Source organism: Ursus maritimus, assembly GCF_017311325.1.
Source record: "Ursus maritimus isolate PB19 chromosome X unlocalized genomic scaffold, ASM1731132v1 scaffold_X1, whole genome shotgun sequence".
NCBI lineage: Eukaryota > Metazoa > Chordata > Mammalia > Carnivora > Ursidae > Ursus > Ursus maritimus.
In genome coordinates this window covers 9119761-9141373 of record NW_024423319.1, presented here as the reverse complement: position 1 = coordinate 9141373, position 21613 = coordinate 9119761, and the positions used below count along the sequence as shown (strand labels likewise).

At 41.8% G+C, this 21613-nt stretch overlaps 1 protein-coding gene across 6 annotated transcripts in view; it reads left to right on the top strand.

Annotated features, from left to right (window-relative positions):
- Positions 1–21613, top strand: part of MAP7D3 (MAP7 domain containing 3) — a 32089-nt gene that overhangs the window by 7417 nt on the left and 3059 nt on the right. For 2 of the 6 annotated variants that reach the window (XM_040627744.1, XM_040627735.1), the window contains exons 4-17: positions 700–863; positions 4158–4272; positions 4806–4910; positions 7617–7712; positions 9085–9210; positions 11873–12504; positions 13047–13174; positions 13446–13648; positions 14896–15025; positions 16748–16883; positions 17881–17985; positions 18958–19011; positions 20258–20360; positions 21374–21572. In XM_040627744.1, the coding sequence (XP_040483678.1) occupies positions 700–863; positions 4158–4272; positions 4806–4910; positions 7617–7712; positions 9085–9210; positions 11873–12504; positions 13047–13174; positions 13446–13648; positions 14896–15025; positions 16748–16883; positions 17881–17985; positions 18958–19011; positions 20258–20360; positions 21374–21572 (2296 nt within the window). The remainder of the gene's footprint in view (positions 1–699; positions 864–4157; positions 4273–4805; positions 4911–7616; positions 7713–9084; positions 9211–11872; positions 12505–13046; positions 13175–13445; positions 13649–14895; positions 15026–16747; positions 16884–17880; positions 17986–18957; positions 19012–20257; positions 20361–21373; positions 21573–21613) is intronic. The other 4 variants (XM_040627753.1, XM_040627763.1, XM_040627754.1 and 1 more) reach the window with 4 other exon arrangements.

Here is a 21613-nt window from a genome sequence, read left to right as displayed (position 1 = left end):
TCTTTTTACCCCTCAAGAGAATTTCTCTGGTCTTTGAAATCCCTTGACAAAACTTGTGCTCAGCTTCATTCAAATGGATATCATTTGTCTTTGTTTCGGTGAGGAGTTACTTCTTCCTGGAGCTCTTCAGGAGAGTATTTTAGAACTGCATAGATGATCTCCAGGCTTTAGTGAGGGGAAATTTGAAATAGGAAAATACCATGCTGTTTCATAGTGTGGTGTCTGACTAACTCCATGAATGTAAAACTGGCATGCTTAAATACGGTCTGCATAGATGAGGCCTTTGAAAGAAGTTTCCTAGTAGAAGGAAAAAAAAAACCATGCTGGCCATGTGTTTTCTTTTTAATTCTTATTTTAATGTATATAGCATGTTAATCTGGTGGGGTTTAACTTCAGCGCAAATCAGCGGAAATATCACGTGAAAGAAAATATTTGTTTTTAATTTGGAATTTTAGTTTGGACAGGATATGAGGGTCATCTAAGCCATCTCCGTTCTCTGGAGTTAAATGAACAGCCGGTGCAAACGATTCTTCAGTGGCCATTCTCGTGCACTTATATAATCTTTTGTTACAAGCATAGGTCATGTTATTTTTAAGAAAGAGGGAGATATATTAACTTTCTCCTTCTTTGTGAGTGTTGTCGAAAACTTAAATATTTTTTTGGCTCTTACACCTCGAAAATGTATTTGGAATATTTCAGCTAATAAGGAAACACAACTGCTTGAAAAAGAAAGAAAGTCCAGGATCCAGTATGAAAAACAGATGGAAGAGAAGCAACGAAAACTGAAAGAACAAAAAGAAAAGGATGAGCAGCGGAGAATATCCGCAGAAGAAAAAAGGAAACAAAAATTACAGGAAGAAAGGGTACAGTACAGTACATGTTTGTTAGCCTGTTAAATCAGATGCCACGCCGTGTCGTCTGCCACTGGAATACTTTTTTCTTAGCTGTTCACTGCCTTTCCTGCCCCCCCCCCGCCAAGGACCCAGTCCCAGTTCTCCCTTCTTCCCTTCAGCGGTACAGCCTCTTGTCCCTGCCCTCTCAGATCCCTGAGTTTCAGCCTGCTAGCTGAGATAAAGAGGAGCCTCACAGGCCTGGGAAGAGAGCCCTTCCCCTCCGGGATGCGGCCCACTGGTGTCTCGGCCCAGGGTTTGCTCTGAGCTCTATACCGAGGCCTCGTGTTCACAGTCCCACTGATAGGCCCCCATCTTATTTCTCAGGGCCGCCACTCTGCTTGCTTGAGCACAGGCCAGTGAGATGACAGCGCTTGCGCTCCCATCTGGCTTCCCCTGCCTTTCTGCCCTGTGCGCTCTTCCTCCCTGCTGTGCCAGGGCCCTGCTGCTCTCTTTACCTTCCTGGACTCTTCTGGTGTCTGGCACCGTGTTGGTATGAGTCATTGCCTTCGCGATGCCCTGTCTTTCCCCTCTGTCCCTCTTCAGTCAGTTTGTCTTTTAGGGTCCATACTTGGGCATCTGGCTACCTGTCTCATTCTGTCTGATGCTCTCTGACACCAGATTTGTCTCCTGTAGGTCATGCCACTACTTTACTCGGGATCCTTCACTCCTTGTGAATCTGCCATGTTCTCTGGGACACCGTTCCCTTTCTTGCTGGCGTTTTCTCTTTTGCTTTATTCCGGTGGTTCTCAAGTGTCCCTAACTAACTCTGAGTCTGTCTTCTGGTTCTCCGGCTGACTGAGACCTTTTACTTCCCGAGGCGCCTCACTTTTCCTTCCTCTTTGTCTTGACTTCTCTCTCTCTCTCTCCCCATCTTTGGACTTTCTGCCTATTCTCTCAGTGTGTTTTTATATCTCCCTCTTTTCTTCTGTTGCTCTTATTTTTTTTTAAGATTCACTTATTTATTTGAGAGAGAGCGTGCACAAGAGAGCAAGCAGCACGAGTTGGGGGAGGGGGCAGAGGGAGAGTTCCCAGGCAGATTCCCTGCCAAGCGTGGAGCCCAACACAGGGCTGGATCTCAGGATCCATGAGATCATGATCTGAGCAGAAACCAAGAGCCACCCAGGCACCCCTGTTGCTCTAATTTTACATTTTCTTTTTCTGTCCGTCCTTTTTGGTTTCATTTGTCCCCATGAGGCTTCTTCTCTGTGGGGCTCACTCTTCCTCCTTGTGCACACGATTGCTCTCACACACCTCACCCCCAGCGCCTGCCCCGACTATGGATCTTCCTTATTCTAGCACTGTTCCCATGCCATTTCTTCCATGCCCATGGTCCACTACCACTCTCTCTGTACCTTTCTGTGGTTGCTTATGCTGTTTTTTCATATTCCAGTATTTGATGAACTCTCACTCAGAATTTCTGTTACTCGCCGTGTTCTTCTGTGAAAGAGCTCCTTAATTTACTTCTGTGGTGAAGAGAATGAAGGCCAGAGATAGAGCTATCTGAACTAAGAGACTGAAAGAAAGTAAAACAGAATACTGAAGAGTGGGGGAGGGTCCCTGGAGGAGAGAGACTCCCAGGGACCGAGAGAAAAAAAGACAGTCTTAGAGAAAGAGGAACCTGAAAGAGAGAGCCCAGAGAAAATGTAACAAAATGGCACTGCAGAGAGGGAGGGAGCCAGAGGTGTGGTGGGAGAAAAGAGGCAGAAGGACAAGAAGAAAAGGAGCAAGGGAGAATCAGCCTCACAAAACTAGTGTGGTGGGGGGGGTGGACCCTGGCAGAGCAGGAAGGGACCATGGGGCACTGTGAGCAGCCTGCACATAGAGAGAATGATTCCTTAGAGCAGGGATGGTGCTTCGGAGGGGAGTGTAGACAGGAGACCTGTAGGAGCCATGGATGCTACAGGAACCTGAGAGCACAGAGGGCCAGTGCATTTGGAAGCAGGGGGATAGGGTTCTTACGAATCAGAATTTTGTTTCAATAACACAAGACAATTCACTGTTTTGTCTTTGTTATACTTTCTGGGTTTTTAGTAATTCGAGCAACTTACTTTCTGTTAAAAAATACAATTTTAAAATATTACCATTTGATACATTTTAAGAATTGCAGTTGCTTTTCTCCTCAGAGGATATGGATGAGACTCCATTTTCCTATAACATGTTTATCTTTTCCCTCAGAGAAATGGTGGGGGCATTGTAAGGATGATGTTGCTATGAAACAGTCGTTGTCAGGGAAGAGTAGAAAGCCTCCTGGCCCTGCAGTTGATTTGCTTACCTGAGTAGAGTTCACTGTTACAGCACAAGGACTTGAAATATCAGAAAGGAAAACCATGCATGCCCCTCATTTCTGGCGGTGGGGTTGTTTTGCCATAGTGTGGTGTTTACAGTTGAGTAGCTATTATCCCGAGCCCTTGCAATTAAAGTTGAGGTCAAGGGGCGCCTGGCTGGCTCAGTCGGAAGAGTGTACACTCTTGATCTTCTGAGTTGGAGCTCCACGTTGGGTGCAGAGATGACTTAAACAAAGAAAACTTAAAAAAAGTTGAGGTCAAGACAAACACATCAATTATCTTTTTCTTTTAAACTTTATTATGAGAATTTAAGATGTTACAAACATGGGTATTATAGATGGTTGTGGCATAGATTTCACTTATATGTGTGTTAGTTGTTTTTTTCCCTGCCTGATTCTACAAATAATTTAAGGTGTATTTTATTTTTTAAAGATTTTATTTATTTATTTAGAGAGTGAGCGGGGGTAGGGGCAGAGAGAGAGGGAGAGAGAATCCCAAACAGACTCCATGTGGAGCGCGGAGCCCAATGTGGGTCTCTATCCCATGATCCTGAGGTCATGACCTGAGCCAAAATCAAGAGTTAGATGCTTAACTGACTGCGCCATCTAGGCTCCCTGCTTCTCCTTCTCCCTCTGCCTGCCGCTTTCCTTGCTTGTGTGCACTCTCTCTGTCAGATTAATTAATTTCCTAATGATATAAGCAGAGGGAAGCACAGTCTGTTCCTCAGTTCATATCCATAAGATCAAAGCCTGTTATTCAAGAGAAGCATTGACATTGATTGATACCAGAAACATGGTCTTCAATTATTCATTTATTTTTTTGGTCTACATTTTTAACTATTACCTGATGTCTCCCCCCCCCCCCAGATTTTGCCTGATACAAAAATTTGGTAATGGGTTGGTTTTCTAACTCACAGATGTAAATTATACTAACTGATATAATGAATATGTAAAAATTTGTTGGCATTTATTTTAAATAGGAGAGATTCAAAGCTGTTCTTTATCGGACATTGGAACGGAGCAACCGTGTTGATCATCGTCAAAAAAGATGGTCATGGGAAGGCTCTACAGCCATGAACCCAGAAACCAAAACTGGTAATTAATACAACTGTTAAACTTGAAGTTCACATTCATGTTCCTGTTTAGATATTGGCTATTGCTGCAAGGTTGCATTTACAACAAGGTTTTGAGCTATGTATCTTAAGTGAAAATGCTGCCATGTACTCTTAGGTGTGCACGTAAATTTATGTTTAAATTTGTGTCATTGTAAGATTGTGAAAGAAATTGTATTATTTTATCCAGTATATCCAAAATCTTACCATTTAAATTTGTAATCTCTGTAAAAATGATTAATAATAAAGCTTTATACAGCTTTATCCAATGCATATTTTAAAAACAAATTAAGTCTGCCCCATTTACTAAATTGAGGGTACTATAAATTTTCCTATAAATGGACAGAATTCTACAGTTTCATGAAACCTAAATTTATATCATTTGTAAGGAATGACAGTGAACACCGCACCTAATTAATGCACGTACTCCATAGAGCTACATCATGAACTTACTTTGTTTCAGCTAATGATGCTTTCTTTAAGTATGAGTACAGTAAATATTATATCTTTTCTCAGCCAATAAACGTTCTATATCTACTGAAAAACTTGAACAAGAGACTTCTGGTTTACACAAACAAATGTCTATGACATCTGGAGGTCCTCAAAATTCTATTGCCAAGAGTAAGTAGTTATTTCATGTGTTCTGCTGAATTTTAAACCAATGAAATAGATTCCTTTTATATCTTTTCACAGTACCACTTATCCTTTAGATTGTGGAACATTTAGATTTATTTCAGAAGAGCACCACCTTGTTTTGTAGTAGATAGAGATGGTCATTACTATTTTATATTTTCATCAGTATTAATCCTTGTTTCATTATTTGTATATGAATCATCGGAGGCGTTTGTTGAGTTCGGGTAGCCCAAACTGAAACATATTTTGACCAAAAGACATTGCCATTACGTGGCACGATAACATGTTATAAAAGTGATTCATATTCTACCTAACCAGGAAATGAAATCCTTTTTCCTAGAGAGTAGCTAGACTGGTCATCCAGTTTCCATTAAGTTTCACGAACATCACCTCATTTAAGGAAAACGTTAGCATATATACAGCAGTGGACAGGTTGACCTGCTTCACATACGTCATACTTGTTATTCATGACAACCTTGTAAAGATAGGCAAGTGTAATTACCTTCCTGGCTTTTTAATTAAGACCCCAAGAAATTCAGTGCTCTTTACTCTGTCATGGTTGTTTATGGCTTATATTTTGGTCATTTGGTAGATGGATCATGATGTTGAAATTGTACATTTCAGTAATAAGCCTGTGTTTTCTTCCAAAGCAAATAAAGTGGTACCTATGTTAATGAGCAACGCATTGCTAACCTCCGCTTTACAACTCTTCATAGTGCTAATGTGGTGTTCTTTAAAAGAAAAAGAAATGATCTGCTATGACTACCTCATATACCTTTTGCTTCTGGTGTTTGCCCTTTTAATTAGCGTTCCTTTTAAAAAAAATTCTTCCCCTGTCAGTGACCATATATGGCTTATTGTGCATGGTGCTTCCCACTGATAATTGAAATGGATTAGGTAACCATACCCATCAATCAGTTTTAAAAAAAGTCCTTTCCAGATGCAAAAACAGAAGTGATCTTGGCAGGAAGAAGACACGGCAAACATATTCCACTTCAGTGCCTTATGAATTGAAAAAAAGGGCATAATTATGGTTTGAATTTAAAAACCTTTTTTTTTTTTAGATTTTACTTGAGAGCAAGTGAGAGTAAAAGAGCACAAGCAGGGGAGGGGCAGAGGGGGAGGGAGAAGCAGACTCCCCGCTGAGCGGGGGTGGGCCCCTCCAATCTGGGGTTATCACATTTTTTCTTCTAATGGTCTAACAAAAGTTGATCCACTTACCACCCTAACCCTCGATAGGTTTTCCCAGAGCACTTATGTGTAGTCTGGGTTCATTTGTAGATTCATGTAGGAAGGTTTTCTTTAGCACCTTCCTTGTCATGTAATAAAATTAATTTATTATTCACCAGTTCAATCCTTTAGAAAAATTAGATAGCATTCATTGCAATGTTGTATTTGTATATTTTCATTATATATGTATATATACATTTATTTTGATATATCTTGTTTCACAGGCATTTACTCTTTCACTATCTAATTGCTTTGAGGAGTTAGCAAATACTTCTTCCACAGACGTGTATGACATTTTTAGTATAATGAGCAAATATTAGTATGCTTTCATTAATAGGCCTCATCCTGTATTAATGAGACTTGTAAAGAGGAGAAACAGGTGATGACTTTTAGGATAATAACTAAATTGCACTGAAAGAGCAATTCCAAGTAACTTTTTAAATGATTTTTTTTACTAGTTTTTAATTCGAGAAGGTATGTGTGGAAGATACTTGGTGAAATAACTTACAGGTACAGTCTGTTGCACACTCTGAAACAATGAATGTTGTAATTGATGATGTCAGGGAAAATAAAATCCATATCGGTGGTGGCTTACCTTTGTAAAATCTCTTGAAATTGAAATGAAACCTGTTTGATCCAGAGAGATGAACATTTCACACTCAAATGAAGTTCATAATCTAATAACCTGTAATATTTTAAGTAGCCCTGTTTTAAAGCTTGGCTAATTCAAATTGTCTATTTTTCTTCTGCTCATTTGCTGACTCATAATAACTGTTCACACTATCTTGTCATTTCTTGCAGTATGAAAATAAAGGATGTGTGATTTAATCACATGATTGCATTGATTATACCTCTGGTTCATGCTGTTCAATTACATTATCAGTTCAGGAATTTTCAAATGATGCTACATTGTCAATATGTACAAGTCCCCAGTTTAATTTACAGGTTCCCAAAAGAGAAGTTACTCTTTAAACAGACAGTCTTCAGTATCCTGAGCCAGAATATTTTAGAATTTTCAAGAAAAGTGTTTACACAAACCACGTTTTTCATTAGGTTGCTAAAATTGTGACATACGTGCCAAAAGTTAATGATCATTTTTGTTTAAAAAAATAACCATTATAACTAAAGTATACATTACTTTAGTAATAGATGTCATGGATTGTGTCCAAAATTAAAGGTTGTATGTTCCCAGTTTGGGAATGTTGATCTTGTCAGGTGGTATTAGACACTGTCCTCTTAATTTTTAACTTTTTTTTCTAATTAATTTTATTTTCCAGATAACTTAAAAGAGTAAACTAAGTTTGGTTTGGGGATGTAGAATCTCCACATAAGATTTGCTATTTAAATTTTTACAAGCAAGAGTAGAGAAGATAAAAAACATTTGAAAAGAAGAGTGACACACTCCTGAAATAATATATTTAAATAATTTGTAAAAAATAATATTCCTTTGCCTTTGATCTCCAGAAAAAATAGAAAAGAAGAGAAGCTCGTCCTTGAATAGAAGATCTAACAAACTGCAGGCCCCTGTGGAAACTGTACAAATAGAAGAAAAACCAACTGGTTAGTTATTTCTAAGTACCAGTCTTAAATAGTGGTTTAAAAGAGATCTGTTGCAGTTCCTGTGTGGCTCAGTCAGTTGAACTCTGACTCCTGATTTTGGCTCAGGTCATGCTGAGCTTGGAGCCTGCTTAAGATTGTCTCTCCCTGCACCTCCCTACCCCTGTGCTTTCTGTTCTCCTCTCTCTCAAAAAAAGGGATCTGTGTTAATATTTGGTTGCTTGAGAAGTCATTCCTAAAATTTGAAGCCAGAATATCCCTTCTTTAACTAAAAAATGTCCTTTGATGCCATACTTACTTGGCTGAAGCCAAGACTCTGTCTTTAAATGAAATATGTAATTCTGCTGTCATCTGAGCAAGAAGTCTGTAATGAAGCTGAGGGACTAGATCAGAGTGTTGGTATAGATAAAGATTTGTGCTGGAGGACTTGATTCTCTTCAAACATTCCTTAGTGTTCAGAAGTTCATAAGTTATTGGCCATAATTTGAACCTCAAAGCTTTGCTGTATTGCTTCATAGCATTACCCACATCTGAGGTACTTTTTAAAAAAAAAAGATATTTATTTATTTATTTATTTATTTATTTATTTAAGAGCTCAAGCAGGGGTAGAAGGGCAGAGGGAGAGGGAGAAGCAGACTCCCTGCTGATCAGGGAGCCTGATGCAGGGCTCGATCCCAGGACCCTGATCTGAGCTGAAGGTAGATGCTTAACCGACTGAGCCACCCAGGCGCCCCTGAAGTACTTCCTTATTTAAAGTAGTTTCTTTCCAACACCTTCCCCTGCACAACTTTTCTCTGTCAAACACAACTGTTGCTTTTTGTTTTATACCGAACCATTCACTCACAGAATACTCTCTCCAGTTTATTGATTCAGGTCAGAGCCTGTTATAACAAATGCCATTGTTAACAGGGATCTCTAGGAACCTACAGACTTTTAGAGCAAGGTATTTACAAGATGCACTTTAACAAAAGAATTCAGTTAGTCCCTTGGAGCTTTTGGTAATGAACTTGACCACTCTGTCAGTTACATATATCTGTAGAAATCCATGTCAAAGTTGTTTTGTCACATACAACTTTCTCTGTATGTGAATTCCTCTGTAGAGACTATACATTGGATAGGGCCTTGTTAAATATGGTACCTAGATTTCTTCATTGGGGTTACTGTGTATGCCAGCGCCTTTGACCCTTAATTCAGGTGCTCTCTTCCCTAGCAAGGCGGTCTGATCCAGTGGCGGTGTTTAGTCCCATTGCTCTCGTTGCTTCTACTTTTAGGCTGGGAAAATTCTCATTTGCAGCAGTTCACATTGCTCTTTCTTGCTTTACACCTGTTTGTGAGACCTCAACTTGAATCATTTTTGTTTGTTCTCCTCATTTAGCTCGTCACCCATATACCAGTCTTCGGGAGAATAATTTAATCACTCGCCTGCTTGTCCCTACAAAAGCATCAATAGCCAGGAGCAAAAGTGCTGCTTCCTTGTCAGTTCCTGGGAAAGATACTCCAGGTAACAGGCATAGTGCAGAAAGCCTGAAGGTGTTAGTATTTGCACTTAAAAAGCAGGTTGTATCATTTAATTTGTTGCAGTAAGATATAAAAATAATTTGAATCAGTAGTTTCCAGATGACTGATTTTACCCCAAATTTTATGTTTTATATTTATGCCTTCTGGCATGGTAGATTAGTTATCTGGGTAATAGTTTATTGATAGGATGGGATAAGGTAATTGTGGTAGTTGTTAAATTTTTTAATGATTTTTTTGAAAACATTTTTAAAGATTTTATTTATTTATTTATTTGAGAGAGAGCACAAATGGGGAGTGGCAGAGGGAGAGGGAGAAGCAGGCTCCCTGCAGCCTGTCATGGGACTCAATCCCAGAACCCTGAGATGATCACCTGAGCTGAAACTAAGAGTTGGACCCGCAACCCACTGGCCCACCCAGGCGCCCCAGCCCTAAATGTTTAAAGATCTATGGGTTTCTTGACCTGTGCTTCAGTGTGCCACTGAAGTTAAGAGTATCAAAAATGTTTATAGTATCAAGGGAGAAAGTTTCCTACTCCACCCTCCTTTTTCCCCTAAACTGTGGAAGAATAACGTTGAGCTGCTCTTCAGCTTTTTATTAACAGTAAAATAAAATCCATCCTCAGGCTTATGTGGATTTTCTCACTTATAGGTCACATAGAGTGTTAGATATGCCTGTGGGTGGTAAGAAGTCCTCAGTAGTGGAGACCTCAAATGCACTATTCCCATCATTCTTTCTTTTTTCCTCCACTTTTTTCTTTCCAGAATTTATCCTTTTAATTCTTTTAATTTTTTTTCTGTTAATGTTCATATGATTAGTAAAATAAATTACAGTGCTATCATAGCTATCATAGACTTTCTGGTAGTGCAGCTACTTTTGGTTCAGATTCCTTCCTGACTTTGTTTTTGCCCCATTATATGTATGTCAGATTATTTTCTACCAGTCTTCCCCCAGTCTTCTGTAAGATATTTCTTGTATTAACTTTCACTCTTGTTTAATAATCTGTTATTTCCATAAAAATGTAATATTTTATCTTAAATTTCTGTAGCTATAGTTAATATATTTTTGTAGCACAAATTGTCAGTGTTAAATAATGTGACTGTTTAGGCACATACAGATATGTAAATAAAGTACTTTATCCACCAAAAGTGGGGGACTAAAAAATAACATTTAAGTCAGTCAAATTGTTTATTCATGAGTAGTCAGTCTTTGGTAATCTGTTCTATTTTGATTATTTGATGAGATCCTGTAAAAGTTTACCACCCAGATTTAAAGAAGAGGTGACAAATTTACCAAGTCTTACAAAAGCTACCACCAAATACTTTCTAAAAAAATATTCACTTCTCTTTATTATACAAGCAATAAATATTTAGTGTAGAAAAAATATTAAATATGATTTATTATTATCCCAGTAACTCACTGGTAACTGAATATTTTATGTTTTCTTCACAAAATGGGATTATAATCTATTTTTGTGTTTTTGATCTGCTTTTGTCTAAACTCAACATATACCATTTTCTGGGGTCACCTGGGTGGCTCAGTTGGTTAAGCATCTGACTTCGGCTCAGGTCATGATCTCTGGGTCCTGGGATCCAGCCCTGCCTTGGGCTCCCCACTCAATGGGGAGTCTCCTTGTCCCTCTTCCTCTGCCCTGCCACCCTGTCTGTGCAGGTGCTCTCAAATAAATAAAATCTTTTTAAAAAAGTATATATATATCATTTTCTATGTCCAGAAATTATATATTATTACTGTGAATGACTGCTTTAGTATTTTCTAAATTTCCTGTTGAATATTTGGATTATAGTTTTAACTGGTTCAATATTATCAGTAATCCTATAAGTAACCTTATTATTACATATCTTTTCATGTCTGATTTTTTTCCTAAGAATAGATCTTGAAGTAAAATTGTGGGAACAAAGAGTATGTCCTTTGTAATGGCTTTTGATACCTTATTGCCCCAATCCCCCCTAGCAGGAGCATATACAGATCCACCAGCAGTGTGGGGCTGCCTGGTTCTCAACATAGGTATTTTCACTTTCTTCCTCGTTTGCTGGTACTGAGTATTACCAATTTTATCCATTTATTAGGCAAAAAATATTTAGATTGTTAAAGCTGGAAGAGACCTTGAAAATCTAGCTCATTCTGATTAATGTCTTATTATAGTTTTTATTATGGGTGAGAGAAAGTGCTCTTTTTTTACATTAAAATAGTCATATATGGAGTTTCTTACATAAGCACTTGTAATGGTAAGATCTCTGGCCCTGGTGAAATTGCTTTATATTACTTTTTTAAAAGTGTTGAGTATTTTGTAATGTGTTATGAAAATCATTTGAAACTATAGTATGATTAAAAGAGAAATGGCTTATTGCAAACATCAACTTTGGAGAAGCATCTTCTTTTCACCTGTAGTGGACTGTTGCTTTCACAATACTTCTTAATGGTGGCACTTCTGAGGTAGCAACTTCGCGATGCTTCTGTCGCATGTCTGGGTTCCATTTCACTAAACACTTCTGTGTTGTGGGTAATCCCTGTAGTTTACTAATGAACACATGGTCTCTCTTTTTTCTCTTATACTGTTACGTGGTACGTTTCTGTCTTGTCCGGTTTCTGAGTGTATGCAGTTTCATTCTGTCCTCATTCACCCACAGGCACCCACAATACTTTAATACAGCATATGAACATGCCCTTGCGTAGCCACAGCAGTGACGAATTGAAGAGTACCACCGTGCTCCGCAAGTCAGCAGTGGCGGGGCTTCCCCGGGAGAAGGTGGAAGCACTCCCCAAGGCGAACATGGAAGCGGCCCCCCACGTGACTGTGGAGGCAACCCCCGAGGCGAGCGTGGAAGCGGCCCCCGAGGCCAGTGTGGAAGCGGCCCCCGAGGCGAGCGTCGAAGGGTCTCCTGAAGGGAGTGTGGAAGCATCACGTGAAGCAGGTATGGAAGCACTCCCTGAGAGCATGGAAACGTCACCTGAAGTGAGCGTGGACGTGTCCCTCGAGGTGAGCGTGGACCCATCGTCCCTCGAGGCGAGCGTGGACCCGTCGTCCCCCGAGGTGAGCGTGGACCCGTCCCCGGAGGTGAGCCTGGACTCGTCTCCTGAGGTGAGCATGGAAGCGTCCCCTGATGTGAGCATGGAAGCGTCATCTGAGGCCAGTGTGGAAGCGTCGCCTGAGGCTAGTGTGAAGGCACTCCCCAAAGAAAGTGTGGAAGCGTCCCCCAAGGCATCCCCCGAGGTGGGCACGGGAACATCTTCCAAGGTGAAAGTGAGAGACTCTCCACAGGTTTGTCAGGTGTCTTTTATTGACAGATTTTCTGTTAAAATCTGTATATTTAGTTGTGTAGGTTATGATAGGTCAGGTTTCACAACATAAGCAACTTAATATTTATAGCATTGTGTAATGAAATTAGTAAAATAGGGTGACTTTCTTTAATGATTGAAAATTCTCTGATATTTGTTGTACAGTTTCCCCTCAAAGCTGGAATATTAGTTCAGTTTTAGTAGCAGGGAGTAACTGTTACATGAACTATTTCTAAACTGAAGAAAAGGTTTTTTTGAGAAATGCTGCAAACCTTTTAATCAGGATTTAGAAATAGAATTAGATTTTAAAGTGAAAGATGTTTTAAGATAATTATTCCTGTGACCTTGAATTTTGTAATCTGAATTACTAGTCTAGAAGAATATATCTGTACCTAATTCTCATGCTTGAAAAGAAAATGGGGACTTTAATACCCTGTATTATATTCAGGGTATTTTTATCTTAAAAAAGCCAGCCGCAGTAAGGTAAATGCTAATTTCTTAATCTGATTATGTTGCTCTGCACAGAAATCAGAAATGGACAAACAGGCCTCAAACCCTGCTACCAAGAAACGCCCATCATCGCACATACCGTGTTATAAATGGCCATCGTCTCCTGCAAGTGGGTGGCGTCCGCCTTCTCCCATCAGTGTTAAGTAAGTAGCTTATTTGCAACTGTTCCTGATAGGTATTTTACCAGGATTAATTTCACATCAGTGTTTCATAAATGAAATAATGTCATATGCGTCATAAAGTAAATATAAAGAGAAAAAACCTTTAAAAATGGATTTATCCCTATCATAAAATATTATCTCATAATATCAAGACGTTATATTTTATGAAGTGGCAAATTATAAACTAATTAGCACCTGTCTATTACAAAACCATATCAGATTTCCCCCATTCACGGTTACTTTTTCCTGGCAGGCAAATGCAGAAGAATCGCCCCCCGTCACCATCACCCATCATGTCAAAACAGTCACAGTCTTCTCTTTCCTATAAAATAATCCCTGTTCAGCGTAGCCTGTTGACACAAAATGCATTAGGTGCTCTTGGAAAGAAAAGAGAAGGAGTGCCTAAAACTGCTAACAGCTCTGAGGCTGTGAGCCAAAAACAGATGATCTGTGAGGGTAAGTTCCTTTACTACGAACTTTAGTTTGGCAACACGGAAAATCTTAAGGTAGTTTGGGAATGGTCACCTTTGTTTTATTCCCCAATTCTGAGAACTTTAGGGAGTGAGCCTTCTTTTGATAAAGAGTTTAACCAATCATTGGCACACTGTTTACTTTTCCTTGCCAGAGCTTCTCACTCAAACCCACCCCCTTGTTGTTTTGGAAAATCCATTTTTGGAACTGATGTTAAAAGTACTGGTTGGGGGGCACCTGGGTGGCACAGGCAGTTAAGCACCTGCCTCTTGGTTTGGGCTCTGGTCTTGATCTCTGGGTTGTGAGATTGAGCCCCGTGTGAGGCTCTGCACCCAGCATGGAGTTTGCTTGGGATTCTCTCTCTCTCTTTCCCCTGCCCCCCTCCCCTCAAATAAACCTTAAAAACACAAAAAAGCACTGGTTGGATGAGCTCATTGCTCTAGGTGATCCCTGGGGTCCCTTCCCGCTTTGATAGTGAATGGCCTTAAGGCGTCCGTCCTTGGAGAGAGCACATCTGGCCATTTGTGGCTGAGCAGGTGTCCATCGAGAGTTGATGGGCATTTCCATACATGGACCATAACATTTTAAATACACTAGTAAATTTTTCTTTTTGAAAGATCTCCACAGTGATTTATTTTATCACAGAAATAATGTTTATTACAAATTATTCATTCCTGATGTCTTAAGATCCTCGTCATATGTGATTTATTTAAAGTAGTCATGTGGACTGAAATATTACAGTATGCTTCCATGTGATCAATCAGATATAATATACTATTACCTATGTTCATCTAAACAGTAATTATTTAGTAAAAATTATGCACAAATTTCAAAATGCATGCTGTATATATTTTTGTTTAGTCAAGTATATGCTCCTAGACCAAGCATAAGTTTGTCTTCCTCTATATTCAGTGTATCTTAATCTTTCTCCCCATCAGGTCAGTTCAGTCAGATATCTCAAAATGGCTAAACCAAAGTGGGAGGACATTATTTCATTTTGGAGCAAGTAGTTATTAAAAAGAGACAAACGGCTACTTCTGTTATTGGGAGTGGGTTTGGGGTTTTGAACCACATCTGTTCTTTAACCACTTACTTACAGGTTGCTAGTTACTTAGAAATTTTAGACCGTGTGCATATTGTTTGGGTTTTTAATGTTGTTGGTTGTCTTGCGCCTTGGACTTAAGGAGGTTAAGTTCCCTAAGCTAACTGTTTTACGTGTTGATTTCAACTAGAGTCTGGTAATAAAAGCACACCAGGGACTATGAATGCCAAGGAGGCAACAAAAATTTTGGCAGAAAAACGAAGGCTTGCTCGTGAACAAAGAGAAAAAGAAGAAAGAATACAAAAGGAGAGGGAGCAAAGGTCAGCACAAACCTACTCTTTCTATACTTTCTGTCTTGACCGGGGCCCAGATTTCGAAAGTCAAAATGTACCTTCAGATTAGATGTATTATCAATAATCAAAGAGTAACTGACTTTTTCTTTAGCGTGAATCAGAAATGACTTGTTGGCTTTGAAACGAATGTGGGAAGCATCTCCAGCAGAGAGGATGCTGGTCTGTAGAGGATGGTGTAGTCGTCTGGGGTAGCCATGCATCGTGCATACAGATGCGTAAGGAGACCAGCACTTGGGTCAGGGTCCCATAGCTCAGCAGGAACACCCGAGCGATCACGCCAGACCGTTTCTGTGGGCATTCACTGTGGTCAGCCCCTTTCTTTGTTTCAGAAGTCTTTTGTAACTTCTGAATTTGTAAACCTGGAAAGCGTCCTTCCTCGTGTTTTGCTAGGGGTGCTTTCCAGTGACATTTGTGACACCTCAATTCATCAGTCCTTGCCGGAAGGCTTTCCTGTGGGCAGCAAACCTCATGTACACTCGGGTTCATTCTAACTCCATTTCAGGGTTTCTTGACCCTCAGTCTGGAGGCTTGCTTGATTTAGGGCCCTGGACTGTGAAGCTCTGTCCACTGCCTGCACAGAGTAACTACAGTCCTGAGTTTGTTTTTAAGTAGTAAGTGTTCAGAATGCAGTCACATGCTTCCAGTACACTTTATATGGGTTTGGAAGAAAGAAGGGGATGTTGTGAATAGCAGACACAACATGTTAACTTGAAGAACATCATTCATTGCTTTAACAGCTCATTTAACATTTTCAAAGCCCTGCACACTGGTCAGTGTGGATGGGCTTCCCTCTGGGCACCACCAGACCCTCCTTTAAATTATCATGTGTGAGATTGGGTGTGAACATGACTACAGTGAAGCCTTTTGGAGGGTTCCATGTGTTTAACACAGTTAAGGAGTGCCATTCTTTCTCTCAACTTTTAAAATGCAGGGTAGCCCACTAATTGATAAAAATCTTTTTCTACTACCAAGAGCTAGTTTCCCCCATTTAAAAAGGGTATAATTGGGGCACCTGGGTGGCTCCATCTGTTGAGCGTCTGGCTCCTGGTTTTGACTCGGGTCATGATTTCGGGGTCGTGGCATCAGGCCCTGCGTCAAGCCCAGCCTTGAGCCCTGCTTCAGGCTCAGTGGGGAGTCTGCTTCTTTCCCTCTCCCTCGGCGCCCCACTTGCATGGGTGCGTGCTCACTCTCGAAGATTATATGTATTTATTTGAGAGAGAGGGAGTTAGCACGAGAGGGGAGAGGGTCAGAGGGAAAAGCAGACACATAAGTAGTTTCACTATAAAATAAATGTACAGGGGCACCTGGGTGGCTCAGTTGAGCATCTGACTCTTGGGTTCAGCTCAGGTCAGATCTCAGCCCTGAGTCGGGCTCTGTGCTGAGCATGGAGCCTGCTTGGGATTTTCTCTCTCCCTCTCCCTCTGTCCCTCCCCCGACTCATGCGCACACCTGTGTGGCTCAGTGTCTCTTTCTCTCTCTCTGAAATAAGTAAATAAATCTTTTAAGAATGCATGTACAGGGGGCACCTGGCTGTCTCAGTGGAGCATGCGACTCTTGATCTCGGGGTTGTGAGTTCGAGCCCCATGTTAGAGATAGAGATGACTTAAAAAATGTACGTACTACTGCAAGCTATATATGGTAGAGACTGAGACAAATACTAAGAGTTGTTTAAATGTGCTGTGTCATTAGCAAAGTGAAGGACGTAGCAGAGAAAGCAGTAGAAGGCCAACAAGAAGAATTCTTGAAAGTGGAAGATGAGCAACAACAGAAGGAAATAAAGAAGAAAGACTGTCCAGATCCAGAAGACCAGAAAGTGCTACTGCAGGTTTGCTGGCTCTCCACTTTATCAGGGGTTGAGAACCAGATTCTAAAATTCATTGGAAACCCAAGGCAAAAATCCGTTTCTCCAAGAAAGATGGTGAACAAATGTTGCCTTCTCTGGCCGCATTTTGCCACTGTAGCCTAGCTGCTACCCAGCGCTGCTACAAGTCATTCCCAGCTACCCGTGGCAAAATCCTAGAATATTTTCCAAGTGAAACAGAAGTAGAAAGCTGAGAATTATAAATTAGTAGTTTTTTACTTTGTCTACATAAACAACATTGCAGCTTGGTTTCAGGAAGTGCCATTGCTCACACAGATTAAATGTCCCATGTGTTTTCCCAATCCTGCGCTCTGTGGCGACACACACAGCTGCACTCCACATACCCCCCAACAGAGACGATAAAAATTATGAATGCCTCTAAAAGTTTAAAGTCCTCCAATTCCCCAGTAAGAATGTCTCACCCATGCAAATTCAAATCATCTGGTAAATAAATCCATAAACTGAGCTTGGACTATACTCAGTTTGAATTACTAACACAGCCTATTTAATATTCCAGTTTTAGTATATCCCTTAATAAGATTAGTTGTATGTTGCATAAGTGGTTGTGTGCATTTGCATTCCTCGGGAAGCTTCCTTTAAGGATCCTCTCAGTGCTGTTGAAAGGCGTAAGACTTGTGGCTCCTGTTGCTGTGTTAATGGATAGCTACATAATCACTCCCTTTGCAGCTGTAGTGGCCTGATGACCATTGTGCTGCAGCGGTAACCCTGAGGGTCCTGGAGGGGACCGACATGGCTTCTAAATCCTCAAGGCGATAGCCTGGTTTTGTGCATTTTTAGCTAATGCTTTGGAAACAGAATTTGTGGATGTCGTGTGTATAGGTACTGTCAATCAGGTTACGTTCTTTCATGCTGGATAACCTTTAACTATTTAACTTTTTCAGCTTTTGTTCTCAGTCATCACTCATATATTGAGAGTGGTATTTTTATGCAAATTTTCTAGAAAGGGGACGCCAAAATAAAAGCTCAGGAGGAGGCTGACAAACGCAAGAAGGAACAGGAGAGAATTATGTTACAGAATTTGCAGGAGAGATTAGAGAGAAAAAAGGTACTCTTTCTGTTTTGGGAGTTTGGTTCGTTTCGAAAATAACGTTGGGTACATGATATCAAAACGTGTTCTTCAAAATCACAAGTAAGTGGTGTGCTTGCCTCTGGTGCTTCCCACTGCAACTCTCTTCTTCCTTATCCAGGGATCTCACCCTTCATACGTAGAAGGGTCTCCTCTTATTGACCTTACCTCTCCATCACAGACCGCTGGTGACCAGTACAGTGACACCTCAATATCACAAACCTCTGGGAACAAAGCTCCTTTGAACGGAGTCACTCTGGTCATGGGAGGGGTTGGTGGAAGTTAGTTTCTTCTGGCCTGGGCTGGAAACCAGGAACTCAGTGGGAGGGAGCAGCAGGTGCAGGCTTCTCTCAAAGGCCGAGGTGCAGGCTGTTTGTAAGGTGGGACCTCACTTTGTGCAACTCATTGGGCTCATTTGGGATGAGAGGAGGCCCCAGTCCAGACTGCAAGGCCTCTCTGTTGGGAGATAGGTCAGCCTGAGGAGGCCAGGTGTGCACCGGGGAGAAAATTCTCTCTCTCCTTTGTGTGTGCTCTTTGCAGTCACAGACTTCTGACAGTGTCACATCATTGGGGTGCATTCTTTTTGTTAATACCCACTTCAGTCATGGTCTGTTCAGACTAAAACGATAAAAAGTCCTAACGGGTTTGCAATAGTATGTGCTTTTAAGTAATGAATTTCTAAGTCTACAAAATTAGGGGTGAAAGGTAATTGGGATTCTGTGTTAAGATGGCAAGTATAGCTGCTAGCACTCCAGATGTTTTCTGGGTGACTGCCACTGGGACTGGGAGGACCCCGGCGGCTGCCCCAAGGTCTCAAGGTGGTGAAATCTGTGGCTTGGGAGCAGTCCTGATGCATCTGCTTGTGGAAAATGGAAGTAATCAACTTCTTCAGGACCGCTGGTTTGTTTTTAATCTGTTTTCATGTTTGAATTTTTATTTTCCTTTAAATAGAGAATTGAGGAAATTATGAAGCGGACAAGAAAGACAGATTCGAATGCTTCAAAGGTAGTCTATGTGTCCCTACCAGCAGTGCGTAAGAATTCCTGTCGCTTCACCTTCTTGCCGACTTTTCCATTTTTGCCAGTCTGGTGGTAACTCAAGCATCACGCTCGCATGTCCCTGATGATGAAAGAGGTGGAGCACATTCTATCTTTAATTAGCTGTCCTGTTTTTTCTTGTGTGAGACGCTTGTTAGGATCTGTGCCCAAAGCCTTTGGGTTGATACTTGTCTTTTTCTCACTCACGTGCGGTTCTTCAGCTGCTCTGGATGCTACCACTTGCTTGCTCCTTTGTGCTGCATATATCTTCTGCCCTTGCGCGGCCTGTCTTAGTGCGCGGTCTGCTGCTGCATAGAAGTTCTTAATTTGCACACTACCGAGTTGATCAGTAGTTTTTGATGATTAATGAACTCGAGTGCCTTTTCATCTGCTTTTTGGCCATTTGGAGATCTGCTTTGGTGAAGTGCCTTGTCAAATCCGTCGTCCGTGTTTCTGTTTGGTGGCTGGCCTCCTTCTTGCTGATGTGTGGTTTTTACCTCCTCTGCTTATGGGCCCTGCACATGCGTAGGTATTGCTGTAGTTGGCTTCATACTCTTGTAATGCCTTTTGACGAACAGAAGTTCATTTTCCTCTACGGTAAGTGCTTTTTGGGGTCAATCTCACAAGTATTCGTTTACCCCAGCATCCTGTCGTTTGAGGTATCCCATGCCTCTAAGGCCTTTTCCCTCCAAATTCTATGCCCTTTACCCTTTGTGCTACCAGACTGGTATTTTAGCTCTTTCCAGTTCCCCAGTGTGGTCATTCATATCATGAAAATTTAGAATACAAATGTCGTTTTTGGAAAGTGCAGCAAGTCACCATCTGAAAGATCATTTAGCTCACTGGCCTGAGAAGTTTCCTCTCAAGAGGTAGCCAAGAATTTTTTTTTAGCTGTTCATCAGTTGGCCCTACCTTGGCTTGGTTTGGACTCTGAGCAGGCAGAGGCCCCATGCCAACCCAAAGCCGTGGCCCCCCTGGCTCCCACTTGGGGAAGTCTTTCATTGTTGAATGTCTTTCCCTAACTGGAAGACACAACTAGGGCCACCTGTTCTGTCCCCTGTAGTCTTGGGGCCAAAGAGGTTAGATTTTTTTACCTTTTAATTGAAATGATGAAAAATAGCCATCAATCAGTCCAGCATGAAACCTGTTTTCTTTGAAACAGCCAAGTCAGGCTGACGGAATATTAGATGTATTCATGACTTTTCTCATCCTAGGCTGCAGAACCATTTGTGGATACCACATATGAGGAGGACGAGGCGGACGACGAGGACGAGTCGGACAGTGACGACGGTTCCTTCGATGACCTGCACCCATCAGGTTTGCTCGCCTTCTGAGTTCTGCTAGTCACTGTGTAGGAGTTGGACTGTCTGGGTTCATCTAGGGGCTCCTCTGCTGCTGAGCTGTGTGGCTTTGGGCAACTTACTGAACCTCTCTGTACTCAGTTTTCCTACCTGAAAAAGGGGAAGCTAATGTGGTCCTCCTACGGTAGCACAAGATTGCAATGAGCTGATCCATGTCGTGCTAAGGATAGGGCCTGATGCCCAGACTGCTCTGGGGAAAGCCCACTATGGTGGTGGTCGTTATCCTTGTATAGCGTGTTCTGTTAGGCGGTAGGTGGTAGCTCTTACCCGAATGTGAGCATTTCCTAGCTCCCGGCCTTGTGCGGCCTCCATGACTGAGCACAGGTGGAATTCCGCGTCCCACCTCCCTGAGAGAAGTGTGACACCTGCCGCGATCTGAGAGCCCTCTGAAATGAGTGGCCGAGTCCCTCGCGGGTAGGGACCACTTTATGGCAGCAGTACTAGGCACTCTCTAGCCCACGAGCAGAAACGAACATGCGAGTCAGAGAGCAGCGTCCAGGGAGCCTGTGGCGAAACAGAGGAGCTCACCGTGTTACCGCCACCATCTGGTTGGCCCAGGTGCAGTGAGAACAGAGCAGTAGGAGCTAGGCCAGGCGCAGGGTCGGCTTTGGGCGCTGAGGAAAGGTGAAGGTAGGAGGTAGCACTAGCATCGAGGCTAAAAGAAGAGGCGGGATCGGCCAGGTGGCTAGTCAGGACGAGGGGTAAGAAGCCTGCTGCTGCTGCCCCCCAGCCTACACTCTCGCCTGGCAGAGGTAGGAGGGCAGGTTCCTCAGAGGCGGCCCCTTTGTGCTTTGAGGCCCGAGCAGGCCTGTGCGCCGGGCGGCACCCTGCACCCCACAACCCTGCTGCATGGCCCTCCCTGCCTGTAGGCGGCCGCTGTGCCCTGGCCCACCACCATCACAGCCCTCGCCTTCTGTTGCCTTCGTTATCGAAACTCCAGTTTTAATCTTCTTCCTTTTGTTTTCCAAGCCTTTATAAATGGCATGGATTCATCCACAAAACTCAAAACACATTTTAAAAACATGAAGAAGAACACTCCCAAGCTGGTGTTTTTAGACGCCACTTCTGGCCAAGTCTGTAGAGAGACAAAAACATTTTTTAATGGCGACATGAAAAACTTCAGACAAAAAAGTGCGAAAGACCCCTTGGCTCAGGCGAGGGGTACCAGGTGAGTCACTCAGCGAGCTTATCAGAATAAACTTGGTGGGA